Below are 18,793 nucleotides of genomic sequence, written 5' to 3' on the forward strand. Positions count from 1 at the left end.
GGGCAAATATAAAGTGTAATAATACCATACACGTATTCAGTTCATGAAATCTCTAGTGTCAAAGTTAACTTGACACCAACTTAGTCAATAAAATTACTGTAATTTCCTTCTAATAAAAGATTAAATATATTATTAACATGATGGTGTTTTCGTCTTTTGCTATTGGGTAAACTACCAAAACAGTGATTTTTGTTTACCTCAGGTTACATTTTAGTCACTTATGTTTGAAATGTTATGTTTAGTCACTTACGTTATCACGTTGTAACATTTTAGTCACTGAGCCGTTAATTACCGTTTACGGTATAACGATAAGCTGAAGTAACATATTAAATCATCATTTCAAATGAAAATTTTAGGTTAATTTATACAATTAGTCCTCATATTTCTTCATTTGAGCAATTTAATTTTTTATTTTCTTTTAATTTTCCTTTATTTTTCATTATCTTCTGCTTCTCCTCTATTTTCCTCTCTTCTTCATTTCTTTTAACGTAGTTTTTCTGTGTTTTCCATTTATTAAAATTAGTCTCTATGCTTTTGTTGTTTTGAACAATTTAATTTTTTCGAGTGAGGCGAGCTTGTGGATTAATTTTAACAAATGGAAAATATAAAAAAACTACGTTAAAAGAAACGAAGGGAGGAAAACAAAGGGAGAAGCAGAAGAGAATGGAAAATAAATAAAAGAAAGGAAAGTTAAAAGAATATAAAAGAAGAAAAAATTGCTCAAAATGAAAAAAATATAGGGACCAATTGTAAAATGTAACCTAAATTTTTTGTTTGAAATTATGATTTAACGTGCCACGTCAGCTTACCATTACACCATTAACAAAAATTAACGATTCGATGACTAAAATGTTACAACACAGTAACATAAGTGATTAAAAAGTAACATTTAAAACATAAATGGCTAAACTGTAACTTGAGACAAATAAAAATGACTATTTTGATAGTTTACCCTTTGTTATTTTCATATAAAAATATTTAAATAAAATAACTAAAAATGTAATGTGTAAGATTTAAACGGAAGCCTAAAAATAGTATTCATAAGCAATCAATCACTTTACCTAACTCAATTATTTTTTAAAAAAATCAATCACTTTACCTAACTCAATTATTGATTAATTTTTTATAAATATGATTTTATTTTCTTTAAAATACAAACATTATTATACAAATATTTTTATATTTTCAATTATGTAAAATTAAAAAATATTCAGATTCAACTCTTACCAAATTTGAAATAGTTGAATATTTAAATTTATTCCATTAATATGAACATTTTTTTTATTTCTCAATATATTTACCGGAATGAACTTAGTAACTAATTCTCCACATTTTATAAATCCATTAAAGGTAAATGCTGAACACGAAATTTTATGTATAATCACATGATTATAAGTTATTTTTATGCATATTTTAAAGGAAAGTTGCTTGTATAATTAAAATCCCACTATTACCCCTCCAAAATACAAGTAAAACCCCACCACTATTCATGTGTTAATATATAATGGGTTAATTTCATCAAACATCCTCGAATTATGATTTACCTTTTGGATCTATTTTTAATTTTAAAAAATTATGATTAAATCCTTAACATATTAATATTGTATTAATCAGATCCTTTTATTTATGCATGGTTTTTACACCCATCAGCAACGACCACTATTGAAAAAAAAAGAGAAATATCAAAATTATACATAAATTTTAATTTCGTACAATTTTATATGTGAAATTTGATTTGATTTGATTCTATTTTGTACCAGGTTCAGGTCACACTTTACGTTTGCTCAAACCCGGTTCGGCTCAAAATATGAACCATTTTAAGTCTGTCCATTTTAAATATATTTTTATTTTTATTTTTAATTCGATTTTTAATAATTTTATACGATTTTTCAATTACTAAAATTTTATATTAAGACATTTTAATATTTTTTAATATTTACATCACAGTATTATACTTTATTATTGTAGATTTACTTTTTACGTGTTATAAATTACATCATATATAAAAATAACATAGTGCAACATATATTACAATCTTAGAAAACGGGTCAGGCCAAGCCGAACTCAAGCCTTGAATGTTTGAGCCCAAACCCGACTTTTATTTTAAACATGCCTAATATTTTTGCTCAAGTATATTTATCAAGTCTAATATTTTTCTCAAACCCTCTCAAATTTCGAATGAATCCTCAAACTACTAACCCATGAACATGCCTAATTTGAAATAATAAATTCTTTCAATAATTCTAATCACTGCTCGAAATAAGTCTTAACGTAAACTCTTTCGATTATCGAGAAAGATAAACACAACAACAAAGGTAAGACCTTTTTATTTTTACTAAATTGGATATTGTTATTTAATTTTAATTGAACTTGGAGAAGAAATCGAACAATAATTGATTGATTTGATCAGGTATTTCCTCATTGATCCAATGAGAAACTCCATTGATGACAAGAGCTTCTTCAAGAAAGGGCACATTCCTTTTAAACCCACCGTTGTGAATATAATCTTTGACACCTGGCATTGTATATACGAGATCATGGTCCCCCATTGCAAACTTTACAGGGACCTGGATCTGGCTTTTCCACCATGGTGCTAATAGTTCCCAGTCGCTATAACAGAACCAACCAAAAATAAATGAATTTAGTTAATTATAAAAAAAATGACACTGTAATGAATATGAATTTAATCGAAAATTTTTAACAGTATTAATAATTAAACTTGTATTTTTAAATCTGAAATAAAGAATTGAATTTTAAATCTACAAAAAGTAAAGGGACTTAGAGCGTATTTTAACTAACATGAAAAACCCATAATTAATAATTGGGTAATCTACATTAGTAGTCACCCAACTATTTTTTTTCCTTTTGATCATCCAACTATGAAAAGTTATAAAATTATCTCATAGTTATTCAATTTTGTCTTTTTTGGTCTTCGACTGATTAACGTAAAAATGGAAACACCTAGAAATCCAAGATAGTTAGTTGACAAAAAAAGAAGAAGACAAATTGGAATAGTTGAGTGACAAATTTATGACTTTTCATAATTAAGTGACTAAAAAAATTTACAAATAATTAAATAATCATTTTATAACTTTTCATAATTAAGGAAGCAAATAAATTTATTAGGTGACTGGTAGCGGGAAGAAAAACATACGTATCTATGTTGCGGTAATAATTGAGGGCACCGGTAATGCCGGTTTCCTGGAACTGGTTAGCGTAGTAATCGGCGTCTTGGTCCGACAACCATGGCGGCAAGTTTACCGGGCAATCCAGTGGATGCCCGAATAGATTTTCCTTTGGTAAATAAAGTGGGTCGGGTATCCGGTATGATAACAGCTCCAAAACTGCTTGTCTTAGACTAATCTCTGCAAATTCCGCCTCTATTTCTCCAGGTTCCTGCACCAAATTTACTGTTTTACCCTCTCGATTATGACTCGAATTTGAGAACTCAATCCGATAAACTTAAATTCAAGCTAGACCAAATTTGGTTTAACATAAAAAGTTAACCATTCAAATTAGTCCAATCTTAAACTCAAAAATCCAATTTAACTTAAAATTAAATTTGTTCATGGGATGAGCTATCTGTCCAAGTTCAAAAGTTCGTTCGAATTTTGAAAGGGTTTTAGTAAAAATATTAAGCCTGAAAAATGAGATTTGACAAAAAAAAAAGACCCGTTTAAAATATTGGTAAGATTCGAACTTGAACATTTAAGACCTAGGTTTAGTCCAACCTAGCCCATTTTTGAATTTTCTAATATATTATGTTATGTTATTCTTTTAATCTTTTATATATTTTATAATTTATAATAAAAATATTTAAAGTGATATATAATATTATAATGTAAATATTAAAAAATATTAAGATATATATAATTTTAATAAAAGAAATATATATAATTATTAAATATTAAACTTAAAATAATATTAATATTTTTAATATTTTTTAAAAAAATGAGCAGGTCTAAAATGAGTTCGAGTTACTCATTTTACAAATGTAGATTGATTTGGGTAAAATATTAAAAAAATATTTATATCTTTTCTAAATTTGTTATATTTAAAATTTTATTTAATTGCTAACTTGCCATCCACATGTATGCCATGTTAACATAATTAACAGATATTAACTTTTTCATCTGTTTTGGGTGATTTGACAAACATCACAAATTTAAGAGTTAAAATAAGTGAAAAATTAGATGAAAGGTTAAAATGATTTTTTTTATAAACTTGGGGGTTAAATAAGTTATTATGCTTTTTTTTAGATGTGTGCAGAGGAATCACTATCAAAATTTCATGTGTACACTGAAACTACAATCAAAGTTTCATATGCATATTTAAGTTTTCAAAATATCAATATTGTATTAATTAAAATATTTCAGTTTTTAATAGTAAAAATAAATTAATTAAAAAAATTCAATTTACTCTTTAATTTAATATATAGAGACTAATTTACTTATTTTTTTATAGAAAGTGTTAAATGCGATTTGACATTTAGTTCAATGGCTTCCACGGTATTTTTACCGAAATTGATTAAAAATAAAAGGAAAAAAGATAAAATATTCAAACCTGAAACCGAACGATATAATAATCCTTCCCAAGGAGAACTTCCAAAGTCTCGACTGGTTTAAACCGAGGATCGCAAGGAATAAACGGCGCACTCAAATTGAACAAAGCTTTAACCCGGTCCGGCCTAAACAAGCACAAGAACCAAGCAATGATGGCACCCCAATCGTGCCCTACGACAAACACCTTATCCTGCGGCGCCTCAGTGTCCAGAAGCGCGATGAGGTCTCCCACCACGTGGAAGCAAGTGTAGTCGGCGACGCAATCCGGCGCATCGGTTCCACCGTAACCACGGAGGTCGGGCGCCAAAGCACGGTAGCCAAGGGCAGATAAACCGTTGATCTGGTGGCGCCATGTATACCAGAGCTCAGGGAAGCCATGGATGAAGAGAATCAAAGGACCTTCCCCTTTCTCGGCTATGTGCATGTTGATGCCATTGACGCTCACTGTTTTGTGTTGAATTCCCTCCATACTTTTCATCTCTTCTTTAATGTCTTATCACTTTCTTAAGCTTAAGCTTTTCGTTATATATAATAATAGACCTAATGTTGTTTTAAATTGCGATATCAATGTTTTTTAAACCGTTTTTTTTATAAGTTCAAAAAATAAGTTTAGATAAAAAAATATGATTTGTTTAGAAAATAAACTGGGCTTCTGGTAAGACAATTTTTATCTCGGCTCAACCCGAATTTGCAAAAAGAAAAAATGATCTACTGTTTTCTTGTTTTTTCACTACTTTTTTTGCTATTTTTTTATTGTTGTGCTATCATTTCAATATTATGTTATTATTTTGTTGTTGTTGTTTGGACATTATATAACTCTTATTTTATTTTAATTTTACTATTATTTTAGAGACATTTACTTATTAAGTTGTACTTATCTTACAGTTATTTAAGTATAAAGTGTTTTAAATTTATTTTCAAATTGTTAAGAAATATTTATTTTAATATTTTTAGTGTTGTTGATATATTATATATTTTTTAAAAATTTAATACGAGTCGGGCCAGACTGAATCTGAATTTTAATATTTTTATCTAGGTCGGCTTTCGATAAAATTTTAAATCTATTTTTTGAGTCAAGTCAGGCCAAGCCTGGATCTATCTAACAGTCCAAAATTTTTTCAAGACTCCGTCCAACCAATGGACAGATCTATGTAAAATTGGTCAAGTCATCGATTCGTCAATTCAAATTCAAATTAAAAGTTTTAAAAAATTCAATTAGACTGACTCATGCCGATTCCTAATTTAATCGATTTAAAATCATTTTCTAAATTAATACTTTAATCTATTCTTCATCTAATCAATCTAATTAAAACAACATCCACGTATCATGCAGGAAAGGAGATTATGATTATGGTTATGGAACGGCCTGCTCCCTTGTCGACCCAAATAACATTGTCAAGCTACGCAACTGCATCAAGACGGTTAGTTTTCGTCTTCAAAATGGCAAACGTTTATTGCAAATCAACAACACACGGGCGGAAGTTGCTGCTAATTGGTGGGTCTCACATGTTTTAAACAGTTCATCATCTTATCATGTTATCTTAAATGCTTGTCCTACTATCAAAATAATAAATATGATACATCGTGATCTCGATTTTATTGGTTTAGCTCTTTCCCTTTTTTAGTTCTTAATTTATGTTATTTGTCAAATCATCTAAAATAAATAAAAAATTAATATTTATTAATTTTATTAACATAAACGTATATTATCATGTGAATACTGTCATATTATTTAAATGATAAAATAAATTCTGTTAAAATACTCTTTATTTTCAACAAAATAATAATAATTTCACTAAAAAAACAATAATTGAAACAAAAGTGTTATAAGTTAGGCTGAATTTAAAATGTAATATTAATATAATTTATACTTGTTTAAGTTTAATCGAACTCGAAATATAAACTTAAAATCTTATTCAAGTTCGTCTATATTTGTAAATAACTATATTACATCATATATAAAAGTAACAATATATTATAACCTTAATAATCAAGTCGAGCTCAAACATTGAAAGATCAAGCCTAAACCTGATTTATATTTTAAACAAAACTAATATTTTTATCCAAACCTATTTTTTGCATCTAATATTTTTTTTAATCCTCTCAAATTTTGAATCAACCTTTGGACTTAAAAATTAAAAACAACAAACGAAGAACATGTTTTCTTCTTCTTCTTTTTCTTTTTTTTCTATTTTTACTAAATTTGGATTTTGTTATTATTATTAAAATTTAATGGAACTTGGAGAAGAAGTCGAACAATAATTGATTGATTTGATCAGGTATTTCTTGGTGGATCCAATGAGAAACTCCATTGATGGCAAGAGCTTCTTCAAGGAAGGGCACATCCCTTTTGAACCCACCGTTGTGAATATAATCCTTCATACCAGGCATTGTATACACAAGATCAAGGTCCCCCATTGCAAACTTTACAGGTACCTTGATCTGGCTTTTCCACCATGGTGCAGATAGTTCCCAGTATCTATAAAAAACCAATCAAAATGTGAAATAGGTAAAACTATCATGGAGATCCCAATATAAGAGTCAGATTCTATTTTGCTCCTTTTACTCAAAGAATAAGTAAATTAATCCCTGCAAATTAGATTAAAAAGCAAACTGATTCTTTTTATCAAGAAGAAATAAAGAAAGAAAAACACACCGATCAAAATTGCGGTAATAATTGAGGGCACCGGGATGCCGGTTATTTGGAACTGGGTGGCATAGCAATCGGCATCTTTCTCCGACAGCCATGGCGGCAAGTTAACCGGAGAATCTAGTGGATACCCGAATAGATTTCCCTTTGGTAAATAAAGTGGGTCGGGTACCCGATACGATAACAGCTCCAAAACTGCTCGTCCTACACCAATCTCTGCAAACTCTGCTTCTATTACTCCAGGTTCCTGCACCAATGTAACCCGGATCTCAATTTTAATCCGAACTTAAAAATTGAATACGATCGAACCCTAATCTGAACTCGACTCAATTTGATTTGTCAATAAAAGGTTAATAATCTAAAGCAACGTAGTCAACTCCGATTGTTCCAGCTGATACACCGTTTCAGTAATGAAACGGGGAAACCAACTCCACACCTGTTGAAATTTTATGCCGCCTAATTCCGATCACATCAATCAAAGCATTCAAGGGCAAAGCTAAAAAATTAGCTGAGTCTAAAATTTTACTATTGTACTAACTTGATATTAAATATTAAATAATCTATACTAGGTAGGGCCTTCCTTCATTATACCCATCATATTTTATTATTATTAATCTTTTATTAATTTATAAAATATAAAAAAGAGAAAAACACTCTTATATTAATATGATTAATTTTTTAAATTAAATTTAAAAGGATGATGCTAACTCAATAAAATTTTTTTATTATAATTATATATTTATAAATTTATGTAATAAATATATTATAAAAAACAATATACAAACAAATGATAATGTTAAAATTTTTCCTATTATGATATTTTGAACCATGTTAATTTATTATAAATTTTAATTTTTCATCATTCAACCCATCAACTTAATTGATTTCAATTTATATTTCAAATTTTTAAATATATTTATTATATAATATATGTAATATAAAATATTAACAAAAATAAAAACCGACGTACTATTGTTAATATCTTTTAGTGATTAAACTCATCAAGCCATCAATTTTTAGTTCGATGGTTGATCTGATCTCAATTAAATAGATTATTAGAAATTTATATTTTTAAAAAATTAAAAATATAAAATTTGGTTCAATTACTGACGTAATTAAATTTTATCTTGATTTTAAAAATATAAAATATGAAATTTATCCATTAAATCAATTTTTAAATTTCTTTTAACAGAGTTTTGGTTAATAATAATTTAAAAAAAATTCGAACCTGAAACCGGACGATGTAATGATCCTTCCCATAGAAAGCTTTCCAAGTCTCGACCGGTTTAAACCGAGGATCATAAGGAATAAACGGCACACTCAAATTGAACAAAGCTTTAACCCGGTCCGGTCTAAACAAGCACAAGTACCAAGCAATGATGGCACCCCAATCGTGCCCAACGACAAACACCTTATCCTCCTTCTCCGGCGGCGCCACTGTGTCCAGAAGCGCGATGAGGTCTCCCACCACGTGGCAGCAAGTGTAATCGGCGACGGAATCTGGTGCATCTGTTCCGCCGTAACCGCGGAGGTCGGGCGCCAAAGCACGGTAGCCGAGGGCGGCTAAACCGTTGATCTGGTTGCGCCACGAGTACCAGAGCTCAGGGAAGCCATGAAGGAAGAGAATCAATGGACCTTCCCCTTTCTCGGCTATGTGCATGTTGATGCCATTGACAATCACCGTTTTGTGTTGAATTCCGTCCATACTTTCTCTTTTCTTCAGTATCTATCACTTTCTTAAGCTTTTTAACAATTCTACAATTATTTTTATTTATATGATTCTATTCTTTATATAGGTAAAGTTTGTGCTTTTTTTATTCCAATAATACAAATAATAATAATAATAACTATTATTATTGAAATGGTAGGTATGTTACATTATTTTGTCGGTATCACCTAACAAATTGATGATACAAAATTGAAATGTGATAATATAAAATATTCAGGGACTTAATATGAAAATTTTTCATTTTAAACGAAAAGCTTTAAGCTAAAATATTACATTACGTTAACTTAAGTGACTAAAATATAACCTAAAAAAATAAAAATAATTTTTTATAATTTAACCTAAATATTTTTGTTATATGTTTTTTCGATAATTAAATAAAATTGAAAAAAGGAAAGAAAATTAAAATTAATCGGCATTCGGCAGCAATATGTATTCACCGTCAGAATTAAAATTGGAAATCAGAGTCCAAACTATGATGCTGAATCATTATCCATTTTCAGAATAAAATAAAATATATGTAATAATTTAGATTTTTGTGTATGGTCGGGAAAAGTAACGTGAAGAAGTAAGAGACCTTTTCTTGTAACTTAGGTATTTATATTTTTTCCAACTTTATATTTCAATTTTATAATTATATTTAATTTAGTCCCTAATTAAAAAAAATATAAATTTAAATTACTTCATCATCGTACTCTTACAGAAATAGGTGCTAAATTAAAAAAGAAAATACAAGTATTAAAGTAAATTTAATTGTTAAGTTTAAAGACTAAAAGTTATATTAATCCTTTTAATTTTTTTATTTTATTTTTTATATAATTATAAAAGAATTTTTTAATTTTTATATAAAATCAATAAACTCTTATTACCGTCAGATTTATCCTTAAAACATAAGAATTTATTATATAAGCTTTAATAAATATAAATTTTATATTTATTTATTAAATAACTATATTTTTAAATATAAATTAAAATTTATTCACAAATATAAAAAATAACCCTAGTGAGTAATTTTTAAGAGTAAATGAAACATTTAGCCTTATTTGATGAACATATTATAATCAAAATTTAACTGTTTGGTATTATTTTACTACTGAGTTAGTGTCACTGATGTTAAACTAAATCAGTCACTCTATAATAATTAGAATTTTATAAAATAAATAATATTTTTTAAATAAATAAATCTATTAAAAGTAATTAATAAAAATTAAATTAAAAATTTTAGATAAATGGCTATTTTCGATGAATGAGTGAGTTTTTTTTTCTTTTATAATAATAAATTGAGATGTTTAAAATAAAGGAAAAAAACAGATTACAAACAATTATTGTACACCGGAATCGAAATTTGGTGTTTTATAGAAACATTTTGTATTTATTTATTGATAAATCATAAAATTTACTGTTTATGTTCTTAAACGACGTCACATGATCATTTTTGTATAGTTAGATTCCTATTTTTGGTTTATGAAGCGTGAAATCTACAACCACCGCTCACGGCAAATAAAGGGGCAGTGCAAACCATCGAGATGAAGCTAGAAATTTCCTTTTGAAGTCATTACAATGAAAAGTTATCATTTTTTTTTTGGGTGGGAGAATAGTTTTCGAGTTTGGTATGGAAAAAACGAGGATAAATTACTCTCAAGGTTATTATATTATTATAAGTTTATGCTTTGGTCTTTTAACTTTAAAAGATTACAAAATAGTCACTGAACTATTCTAAAGTTTTCAATTATGTCACTGGGTTGTTAAGTTATTTTAAAATTCAGATTGGCAAGCTTCAAGTGATAATTCGACAATTGTTACGGTGGATCAGTATCCATTGCCAAGTAGAATATGCATTAGTTCCAAGTCAATCTGATGGTTAGTGTCTAAGATCGACGAAGAAAGTTGTTTGGATTTTAATTCGCAAATTCGTGACATTAAAAGTTGTTTCATGAAAAAAAAACTGAATTGTAGAAGAGAAGAGGAAAGAAAACTTTCAATTGATGCAGGCAAAGCAAACAACCATACAACAATAATTTTAACAATCCAGTAACTCAAATGAAAACTTTTGAATAATATAGGATTGTTTTATAACTTTTTAAAATTAAGTGATTAAAACGTAAACTTACTAATAAGTTTAATGGTCTTGGATGCAATTTACTTTCAAATTTTTTAAGTGGGTGGGGGGAATAATTTCCAAGTTTAGCATGTAAAAAGAAAATAAATTTTAATGTAATTTTCCTTTTGAAATTACTCTCTCAATAATAGGAATATGAGTTTGTTGATTAATAGTGGGAATAAATTTCACGACTAGTTTGAAAGTTAAATTTATCTTTGAGACAAAATAATCCTTTTTCATTATTTATTTATTACATTTATTTTTAAACAATATATTTTCATCATAAAATCATTTTATTTTAATTTTTTTAAATACTTTCGAATTAGATTTTAAATTATATTATAATTTAAATACCTATTAAATGCTTAAATTTAATTATATATTATTTTTAAAAATAGATTAAATTTCATATTTTTTAATAATAAACATAATGTTAAGACTTCATCTTAAGACCTCATTGAATGGAAATTTTAATTTATGTATTTAAAAAGTTAAAAATTAAATAATCTTACTTTTTAAGCGAAAAAAGAGCCCCAATAAAATAATTGAGACTTCATCCATATTCTATACACCATGCAATCATACTAACTCCAGAAACAAATCATCTTAAATCCAATAAATAATGGAGTTTAAAATCGAACATCACCTTATTTTTTACTAGATAAACAAACTTGATTGAGCAAACTCGAATAAATTTGATTTTTATCTCAATTCGAGCTTAAACTTCAAAAAAATAAATTTCAATTGGTTTCAAACCGAGGTTTTGAGTCTAAATCGAGCTTCTAACTATATGAACTCAACTCGAAAACAGAACACATAAACCAAGTTGGTTAGACTCTTCGTTCTTCTTGAAGTATCCATGTCAGACACTTAGACCCAACACATTTCTGAATTCCGAAAATGGATACGAGGATATGACCCTCAAGGAACTACAATTACATGAAAATCTGGAAAAAGATTAAACATATCTGTGTCGAACATTTAAAATCGTGTCTGAGTAAACACATGACAACAAAATGATGGTGAATGTATAGTATTTGATTGCGGATATGTGTTGTGACCAACTTGTTACACGATATTTTGTCAAACAACAAAGAGACCAATCACTTATACATATGTTTCGATGAAGAAAATGAAGAAGGTGCTTGTCATAAGCTTTAATGTAGTAGTATACATAAATGGTCGACACAATCTCGTGCGGGAAACAACAAATTTTGCTACTTGAAAGAGTTAAAGAAGCTGACCGTATCCTTGAGCGATTGGATGAAATTGTCGACATCTTCTTCCGTATTGTAGAAATGGAGGCTTGCACGTGCGCTTGCATTGACTCCTAGATGGCGATGGAGAGGCTGAGCACAATGGTGACCTGATCTGATAGCCACTCCATGCTGAGAGTAAACAAAATAAGTTGCCATTCAATATAAAAACATCCCTTTTCGAAATCTATTCTATATAAGCTACAACTGTTTATCGAATTTGCATCCCAAAGGTTGGTTTGAGCCATAAATTCCGATCAGAGTTTCACGAATAGTTATTTGTCAATGGCAGTTTTCGAAACTAACCACAATGCTAAACCAAGCTTTAACGAATGGATAAGTGCGAAAAAAATAAATGGTATTACAGTGCTAATCCTTATTTATTATGCTACCTGTTGGTCTAGAAAAGTTGCAATATCTGTAGGATGAATATTCTCGATATTGAAAGAACAGAGAGCAGCACGGTGAACGTCATCAGAAGGTTTTGGACCATAGATCCGAATATTTGGAACAGAACATAGTTTTTCATATAAATAATTGGCCAGCTCCATCTACAAAATAAAAATTGCATAGTAAGAATAAAAACGAAAATTATAGCTTATCAGAAAGTGTCTTTTAAATCGGTCTAGCCACTTGCTCCCCAAAATAAATTAATAAATATACTGCCGATCATATAGTGTATCGCGGCAATAACAAAGCTGTAAAATAAAAAACCCCTAGAACTTTACCACTTTAGATAAAAAAACCTTATACCTTTACTACACTCAAATAAGGCCTTAAACTTTAATTTATATCCAAATAAGCTCTTGACCTTTAATTTGTACCCGAAGAAGCCCTTAACCTTTAACTTAGACCTACATAAACCCTAGAACATAAATCAACCTTTCATTTGAAATAAGGGCTTAGTTGGGTATAAATAAAACGATAAGGACTAATTTAGGTACAATAAAAGTATAAGAGCTTATTTAAGAAATGTATTCAAACTTTTTTAGTATTTTAGCCTCTTAAACTGCTTTGGAATCATTATGAAGCAACAAGAAAGATTATAAAGGGAAGAATGGTTTCATACATTCCAAAGTCCAAACCATAAAAGTAGCCAACAGAAATCTCAAGGATATATATCAACCGCCATAGCATAACCTAATAATGGCTTCCTTAAGTATTTGTAACCAAATAATTTGTGCCAAGTTTATCCTTTGTAATTTATAAAGCCAACAAAAATGGTTGGCGTTTTATCCGTCCAAGGCAATTAATAAAGAAATCTAATACTTTAAACATAAACAAGTGGTTTTTACTTTATGAAGAAGGAACAGAAAGAACAAACAGCAAAAAATAGCAACTCACCTCATAGTCATGAATCTTCTGCATGCCAATCCCAGACAAGTAGTCAATTGCTGCCCCTAATCCAATAGCCTCACCGATTGCAGGTGTTCCAGCTTCAAATCTAATCCGATTGAAGAGCGAGAACAGAATGAGACATTATAGGAAACAAAATATTGAATATTCAGACTGACAATTAGTTGAATGACATATGGCTTTAAAACAAACAAGGGGCAGTTCTTTTCAGCGGACTAAATTCTAAATTTATGGTCAAATGAAGCAGTTTGTGCGAGTGTGTATATGAATCTACCATTAGCAAGGTTCTGAAAACTGCTTTTGCAGCAGCAACAGCAGCATACAAATGAAGCATTCAACAAGTAAAGGCTGATTACTTTGCACACAGAAAACTATAGCTAATATCTAGAAATACTGAGAACTCCATTTTGCAGAACTTTCTTTGACAACTGGCACATACATGTGGAGTATGCTTCTCATTGAAGGTAGCTACTATAGAATCAGTTAATAGGAGCCAATTTCCAGTTGTTAGGCCTTACTTTTACCAACAAGCTTGTATATTTATTTTCCATTTGCTGTTTTTTAATTTTTTTCTGTCGAGTGTCTTGTCATTACTTTGTTGTTTTCTTTCTTTCTTTCAGTTAGGAAAAAATATTTCAATTGCTAAAATTTAGGGAAAAAAATGTTCACAAGTGAGATATATTGCTAATAATTTACCAGTTGAAGCAGTCTACAAAGGGTTTATTACAATGAGGAAAGTAAAGAAAAAATTTCATGCAGTTAAAAGGGAGATTAACTCGGACCTTAAACTTATAAGCATCCCCCCCCCCCAAAAAAAAAAAAAGTGGTTTATCCATGACATTGATCTTATCATATCTTTGTCCATGCTCGATGACATTCAATAATGTAGCAGCTTAATGAGAAAACAGGGATCATAGGACTCAAATTCTGCTATTCAAAAAGTCAACTTAATAAGACAAGCATAACTCAAACAAATTAAAAACTGCAAATGCTCCTCTCATCCTTGAACTCTTTATAAAAGCATACTTTTAGGATGAAGATAAGATCACTAACCTGGACGGGGGTTCTGCATATGTTGAATGATCTAAGAACACGTCAGAGATCATTTCTCCACCACCTGAAAGGAGAAAAATCATTACTAGGATCAGCTTTAAACTACTTCCATGACTCTTTTCCCAAGGATTCAGATAGAAAAAACTGTTACAGATAAGACTTAAACTATAAATGGAAAGAAAGCAACGGCATACCTAAGAATGGAGGCATGGTTAACAAGAGATTGCTCTTGCCAAATAAGAATCCAATGCCTGTAGGCCCACACATCTGAAGCATGTTTATTCCTTAACCATGTATACTTGTCCATATAAAGCTTAGAGCATACATAAGGTGACAAACTAACCTTGTGAGAAGAAGCAACAAGAAAGTCAGCATCAAGACCTTGGACATCAACCACCATATGGGGAACACTTTGACAAGCATCTACAAGCACTTTTGCCCCAACTGCATGAGCCCAAATCACAATGTCTTCAATGGGAAGAACTGAGCCTGCAAGAAAAAGAAAGTTTGGTCCTGTAAATATCACAATGCTAATTATAATATTGATGAAAATGAGTCATCCATCAATAACTTTAGGAAAACATAATATGATCAGATGGTGATTTATTCTACTAACGAACTTTTTCTGTTAATTCCCTTTTTTTCAGTGGAAGGGATAGCAGTAGAGATTACAACTAGAAGCACATCTAATTCGCTGCATCGCCAGAAACTTATATTCCAATAAACCAAAGACTACAACTCCCAACTAAAAATATATATTGATTTGAGCTGGTTTAGTGTACTCAAACAGGAATGTGTAATCGGGAAACTTCAAGTGCATAGGTTAGACTCAAATATAAAATCTAGCTAAGTTCAATTCACAAAAGAAAATATAAATTGAAGCCAATGGCTCAGCACGGAGAAAAGATATAAAAAATAAAAAAGAGAGAGAGAGAGATTAATTTGTCTTCTTTAAAAGTATTCACAAGCAAAACAGGAACAATCAATGTAAACAAAAACCTACCAAGCACATTAGACACATGATGAACAACTACAAGTTTGGTACTTGTAGAAATCATCTCTCTCAGCTTCTCTACATCCGGAACCTCATTCTCATCTAAACTTACAAATTTCAAAATAGCACCCGTTTTTTGTGCCACAATTTGCCAAGGAACAATAGCACTGTGATGCTCAGCTATTGTAAGTATAATCTGCAAACATAAATCTTCAAACATCATGATTCAATGAAAACTAACAACTACCCTAGATGTAAAAAGATAAGAAAATCCTTTTTTCTTTCTTATAAAAGAGATCTATTAAGACAACCTCATCCCTGGGCTTTAAATTGGACAAACCCCAAGAATAAGCCACTAAATTAATAGCCTCAGTAGCGTTTCTTGTGAAAACAATCTCAGCAGAATCTGATGCATTAATAAAAGCTGCCACTTTCTTCCGTGCCAACTCATATTCATCAGTTGCCTTGGCACTGTATTTATAATCAAAGTAAAACAAAGGTTAGCTCCTTGCTTCCAATAAAGTTGCTTGAAAGCAATCAATTAGTCTTAGAAGAGGGCATATAACTAAAATGCAACACAGGTTCTAACAAATGCTACCGAGCACCCTTATAACACCTTTAATGGTTAATAAATATACTACACAATATTAATTTTGTATTAAATCCAGTAACTACTTCACTCATGATTCCATCATTGAGAAAAATATATTAGCTTATATAGTATCATTTTTCTAACATGTGCGATAAGGCTACTTTCTAAAGCCACTATCAATGCTACTATCTTTATCCAATGCATTTGAAAACAATAAAATTAAACTGCAAACTACTGCATCTAGTACAATGTTAGTGCTATAAATAGAATACTAACTAATGCCGTACATTTGAAATTTAATCCACTTACTTTTATTTCAAGGAATTTAATCCCTCTACTTTTTGAATCTAAAAATGCAAGTCTAATTGTCAATAAGCTTGAAATTCTTCTATTAAATTCAGTCCATTACAATGCCATTTTCTTCGTTCCATGGCTACCAAGTGGCTAGCTTTTTATTTCAAAATGTCACGCCCAGTAGATTTAAAAAGTTTAATGGCATTAACAATTGGACATAAGTTGCGAGTAAGTTCCTAGAAGTAGAGGGACTAAATTCCAAATATACAAAGAGTTAAGGGACTTGGACCATATTTTAACCCACCTTTTTTCCTTGATTAACTTGCGAAATGAATTCATTAGAAGGGAAAATTTAGTACCTCAAGTAATGGATTCCTCTATGAACATTTGAATTGTAAGCTTCATAATAATTCAGCAGAGATTTTAACACTGCCGTTGGTTTCTGGGAGGTTGCCGCATTATCTAAATAAACAAGCTTCGACCCGTTTACTTCCTGCTAAATTTAAAAAAAAAAAAACTTAATCAGCTAAGATTAACAAATGAACAAACAAACAAACAAATAGAAAAACAAAAAAGAGGAAGACAATTGAAGGACCTGATGGAGTATGGGGAAGTCGGGTCGGGTTAATTGGCCTAATGAGACGAAACCTTCGTTAACGGCGGCTGAAATCGAAGCGGAGAAGCGGCGGAAACCTAGCCGAAAAGTCGAAGAAGAAGAAGATGATGAAATGTTAGGGCTTAGAAATGGAAAAGAAGGGAGTTTTACGACTAAGCCTTCCATCGTTGGTTCTTTTTGCTCATCAATACAACTACAAAATTTCGTTAGTGGCTGCCCTTGCTTATCTGTGTTAGTATTTACCATATAGCTCAAACCTACCTCGTTAGTATTTACTATATATTTCAACCCTACCCCAGTGAAAAGAATTGGCGGCTTTAAATTCTTGGGCTTATTTAACTAGCCTTATTGGGCCTGGTTTTGTATTTTTGGATAAACTACACCTAATGTCACTAAATTTAGTAAATTTACGTTTTAGTCACTTAACTTGAAAATAACTACAAAATAGTCATTGAATTATTTGAAAATTTCCATGTAAGTCATTAGACTATTAAAATCGTTGTTATATGGCTTTCTTTGTTCATACCACCTATACCAATCAAAAGCTCTCTTTTCCCCTTCTCTTTTATAGTTCAGTTTTTTTTATGGAACAGTTTTGAACGTCACAAATTTGCGACCTAAAATCCAAATAGTTTTCTTCTCCAATCTCCGACATGGGCCGCCAGATCAACTTGGATCCAAGGTATGTTCTTCTACTTTTTGATTGATACTAGTTCACCATATCGATTATCGAATTGTCACTTAGAACTCACTAGTTAGACTTTTTTTTAAATAACTGCCTTGTAAGTTAAATAAAAACTCTCAATTACTTAAATAAAAACTTTGGAATAATTAGCGAACACTTTCTAATTTTTTTAATTTGAGAAACCAAAATGTAAACTTATAACATTTTAGTGACACTGGGTGTAATTTACCATTTAATTTAAGAAATAGAGACAATTTTTATTTTTTATTAGAAAATAAAAGTGTAAATTACATTGAATGCCACTAAACTATTATTAAGTTTACATTATGACCACTCAACTTCAAAAAGTTACAAAATAGTTATTAAACTATTCAAAAGTTTTTATTTAAGTCACTAGGCTGTTATTTTTTTAAGTCCAATTAGTGAGTTCAAGCGTCGATTCAACGATTTGCACGGTGGATTGGTACCCATCGGCAAGTAGAAGAACATACCTTAGTTCCAACTTGATCTGACAATCAATGTCGAAATTTGATAACAAAAGTTATTTAGATTTTGGTTTGCAGATTTTAACGTTCAAAGTTATTTCATGAATAAAAAATGAATTGTAGAAGAGAACGAGAATGAGAGCTTTTGGTTGGTGCAAGCAATGCGAACGAAAAAGACCATACAACAATGATTTTAATAGCCTGGTAACTTAAATGAAAGCTTTCAAATAGTTCAATTGCCATTTTGTAACCTTTTTAAATTGAATGACCAAAATGTAAACTATTTGAATAGTTCAGAGACTCAAATGAAAACTTTCAAGTAGTTTAGTGGCCATTTTGTAATTCATTCAATGTAAACTTACTAATAGTATAATGACATTCGTCGCAGTTTTCCCTAAAATAGCCTTTATTTTTAATATTTGG

At 29.9% G+C, this 18,793-nt stretch overlaps 2 protein-coding genes and 1 pseudogene across 3 annotated transcripts; all 3 read right to left on the reverse strand.

Moving 5' to 3' along the window:
• Positions 1–2,260: 2,260 nt before the first annotated feature.
• Positions 2,261–5,110, reverse strand: LOC107944583 (epoxide hydrolase A). The gene is made up of 3 exons (XM_016878420.2): positions 4,564–5,110; positions 3,155–3,396; positions 2,261–2,610 (listed from the first exon to the last, which is right to left on the reverse strand). Exons 1-3 carry the CDS (start codon positions 5,038–5,040, stop codon positions 2,361–2,363), a joined length of 969 nt encoding a protein of 322 aa, XP_016733909.1. The 5' UTR covers positions 5,041–5,110; the 3' UTR covers positions 2,261–2,360.
• A 1,349-nt stretch (positions 5,111–6,459) lies between these two features.
• On the reverse strand, positions 6,460–8,997 carry LOC107944665 (epoxide hydrolase A-like; annotated as a pseudogene).
• Positions 8,998–12,056: 3,059 nt separating this feature from the next.
• Positions 12,057–17,481, reverse strand: LOC107944738 (cysteine desulfurase 1, chloroplastic). 2 transcript variants are annotated; one of them, XM_016878591.2, is made up of 10 exons: positions 17,180–17,481; positions 16,944–17,077; positions 16,010–16,169; positions 15,708–15,894; positions 15,048–15,193; positions 14,899–14,971; positions 14,705–14,768; positions 13,640–13,739; positions 12,688–12,846; positions 12,057–12,427 (listed from the first exon to the last, which is right to left on the reverse strand). In XM_016878591.2, exons 1-10 carry the CDS (start codon positions 17,444–17,446, stop codon positions 12,257–12,259), a joined length of 1,461 nt encoding a protein of 486 aa, XP_016734080.1. In that variant the 5' UTR covers positions 17,447–17,481; the 3' UTR covers positions 12,057–12,256. The 2 variants fall into 2 exon arrangements, with proteins under 2 accessions (XP_016734080.1, XP_040965523.1); XM_041109589.1 differs by having other exon boundaries at positions 16,944–17,080; positions 17,180–17,454.
• Positions 17,482–18,793: the final 1,312 nt, after the last annotated feature.

The sequence above is a fragment of the Gossypium hirsutum genome, chromosome D13, assembly GCF_007990345.1.
Source record: "Gossypium hirsutum isolate 1008001.06 chromosome D13, Gossypium_hirsutum_v2.1, whole genome shotgun sequence".
Classification (NCBI taxonomy): domain Eukaryota; kingdom Viridiplantae; phylum Streptophyta; class Magnoliopsida; order Malvales; family Malvaceae; genus Gossypium; species Gossypium hirsutum.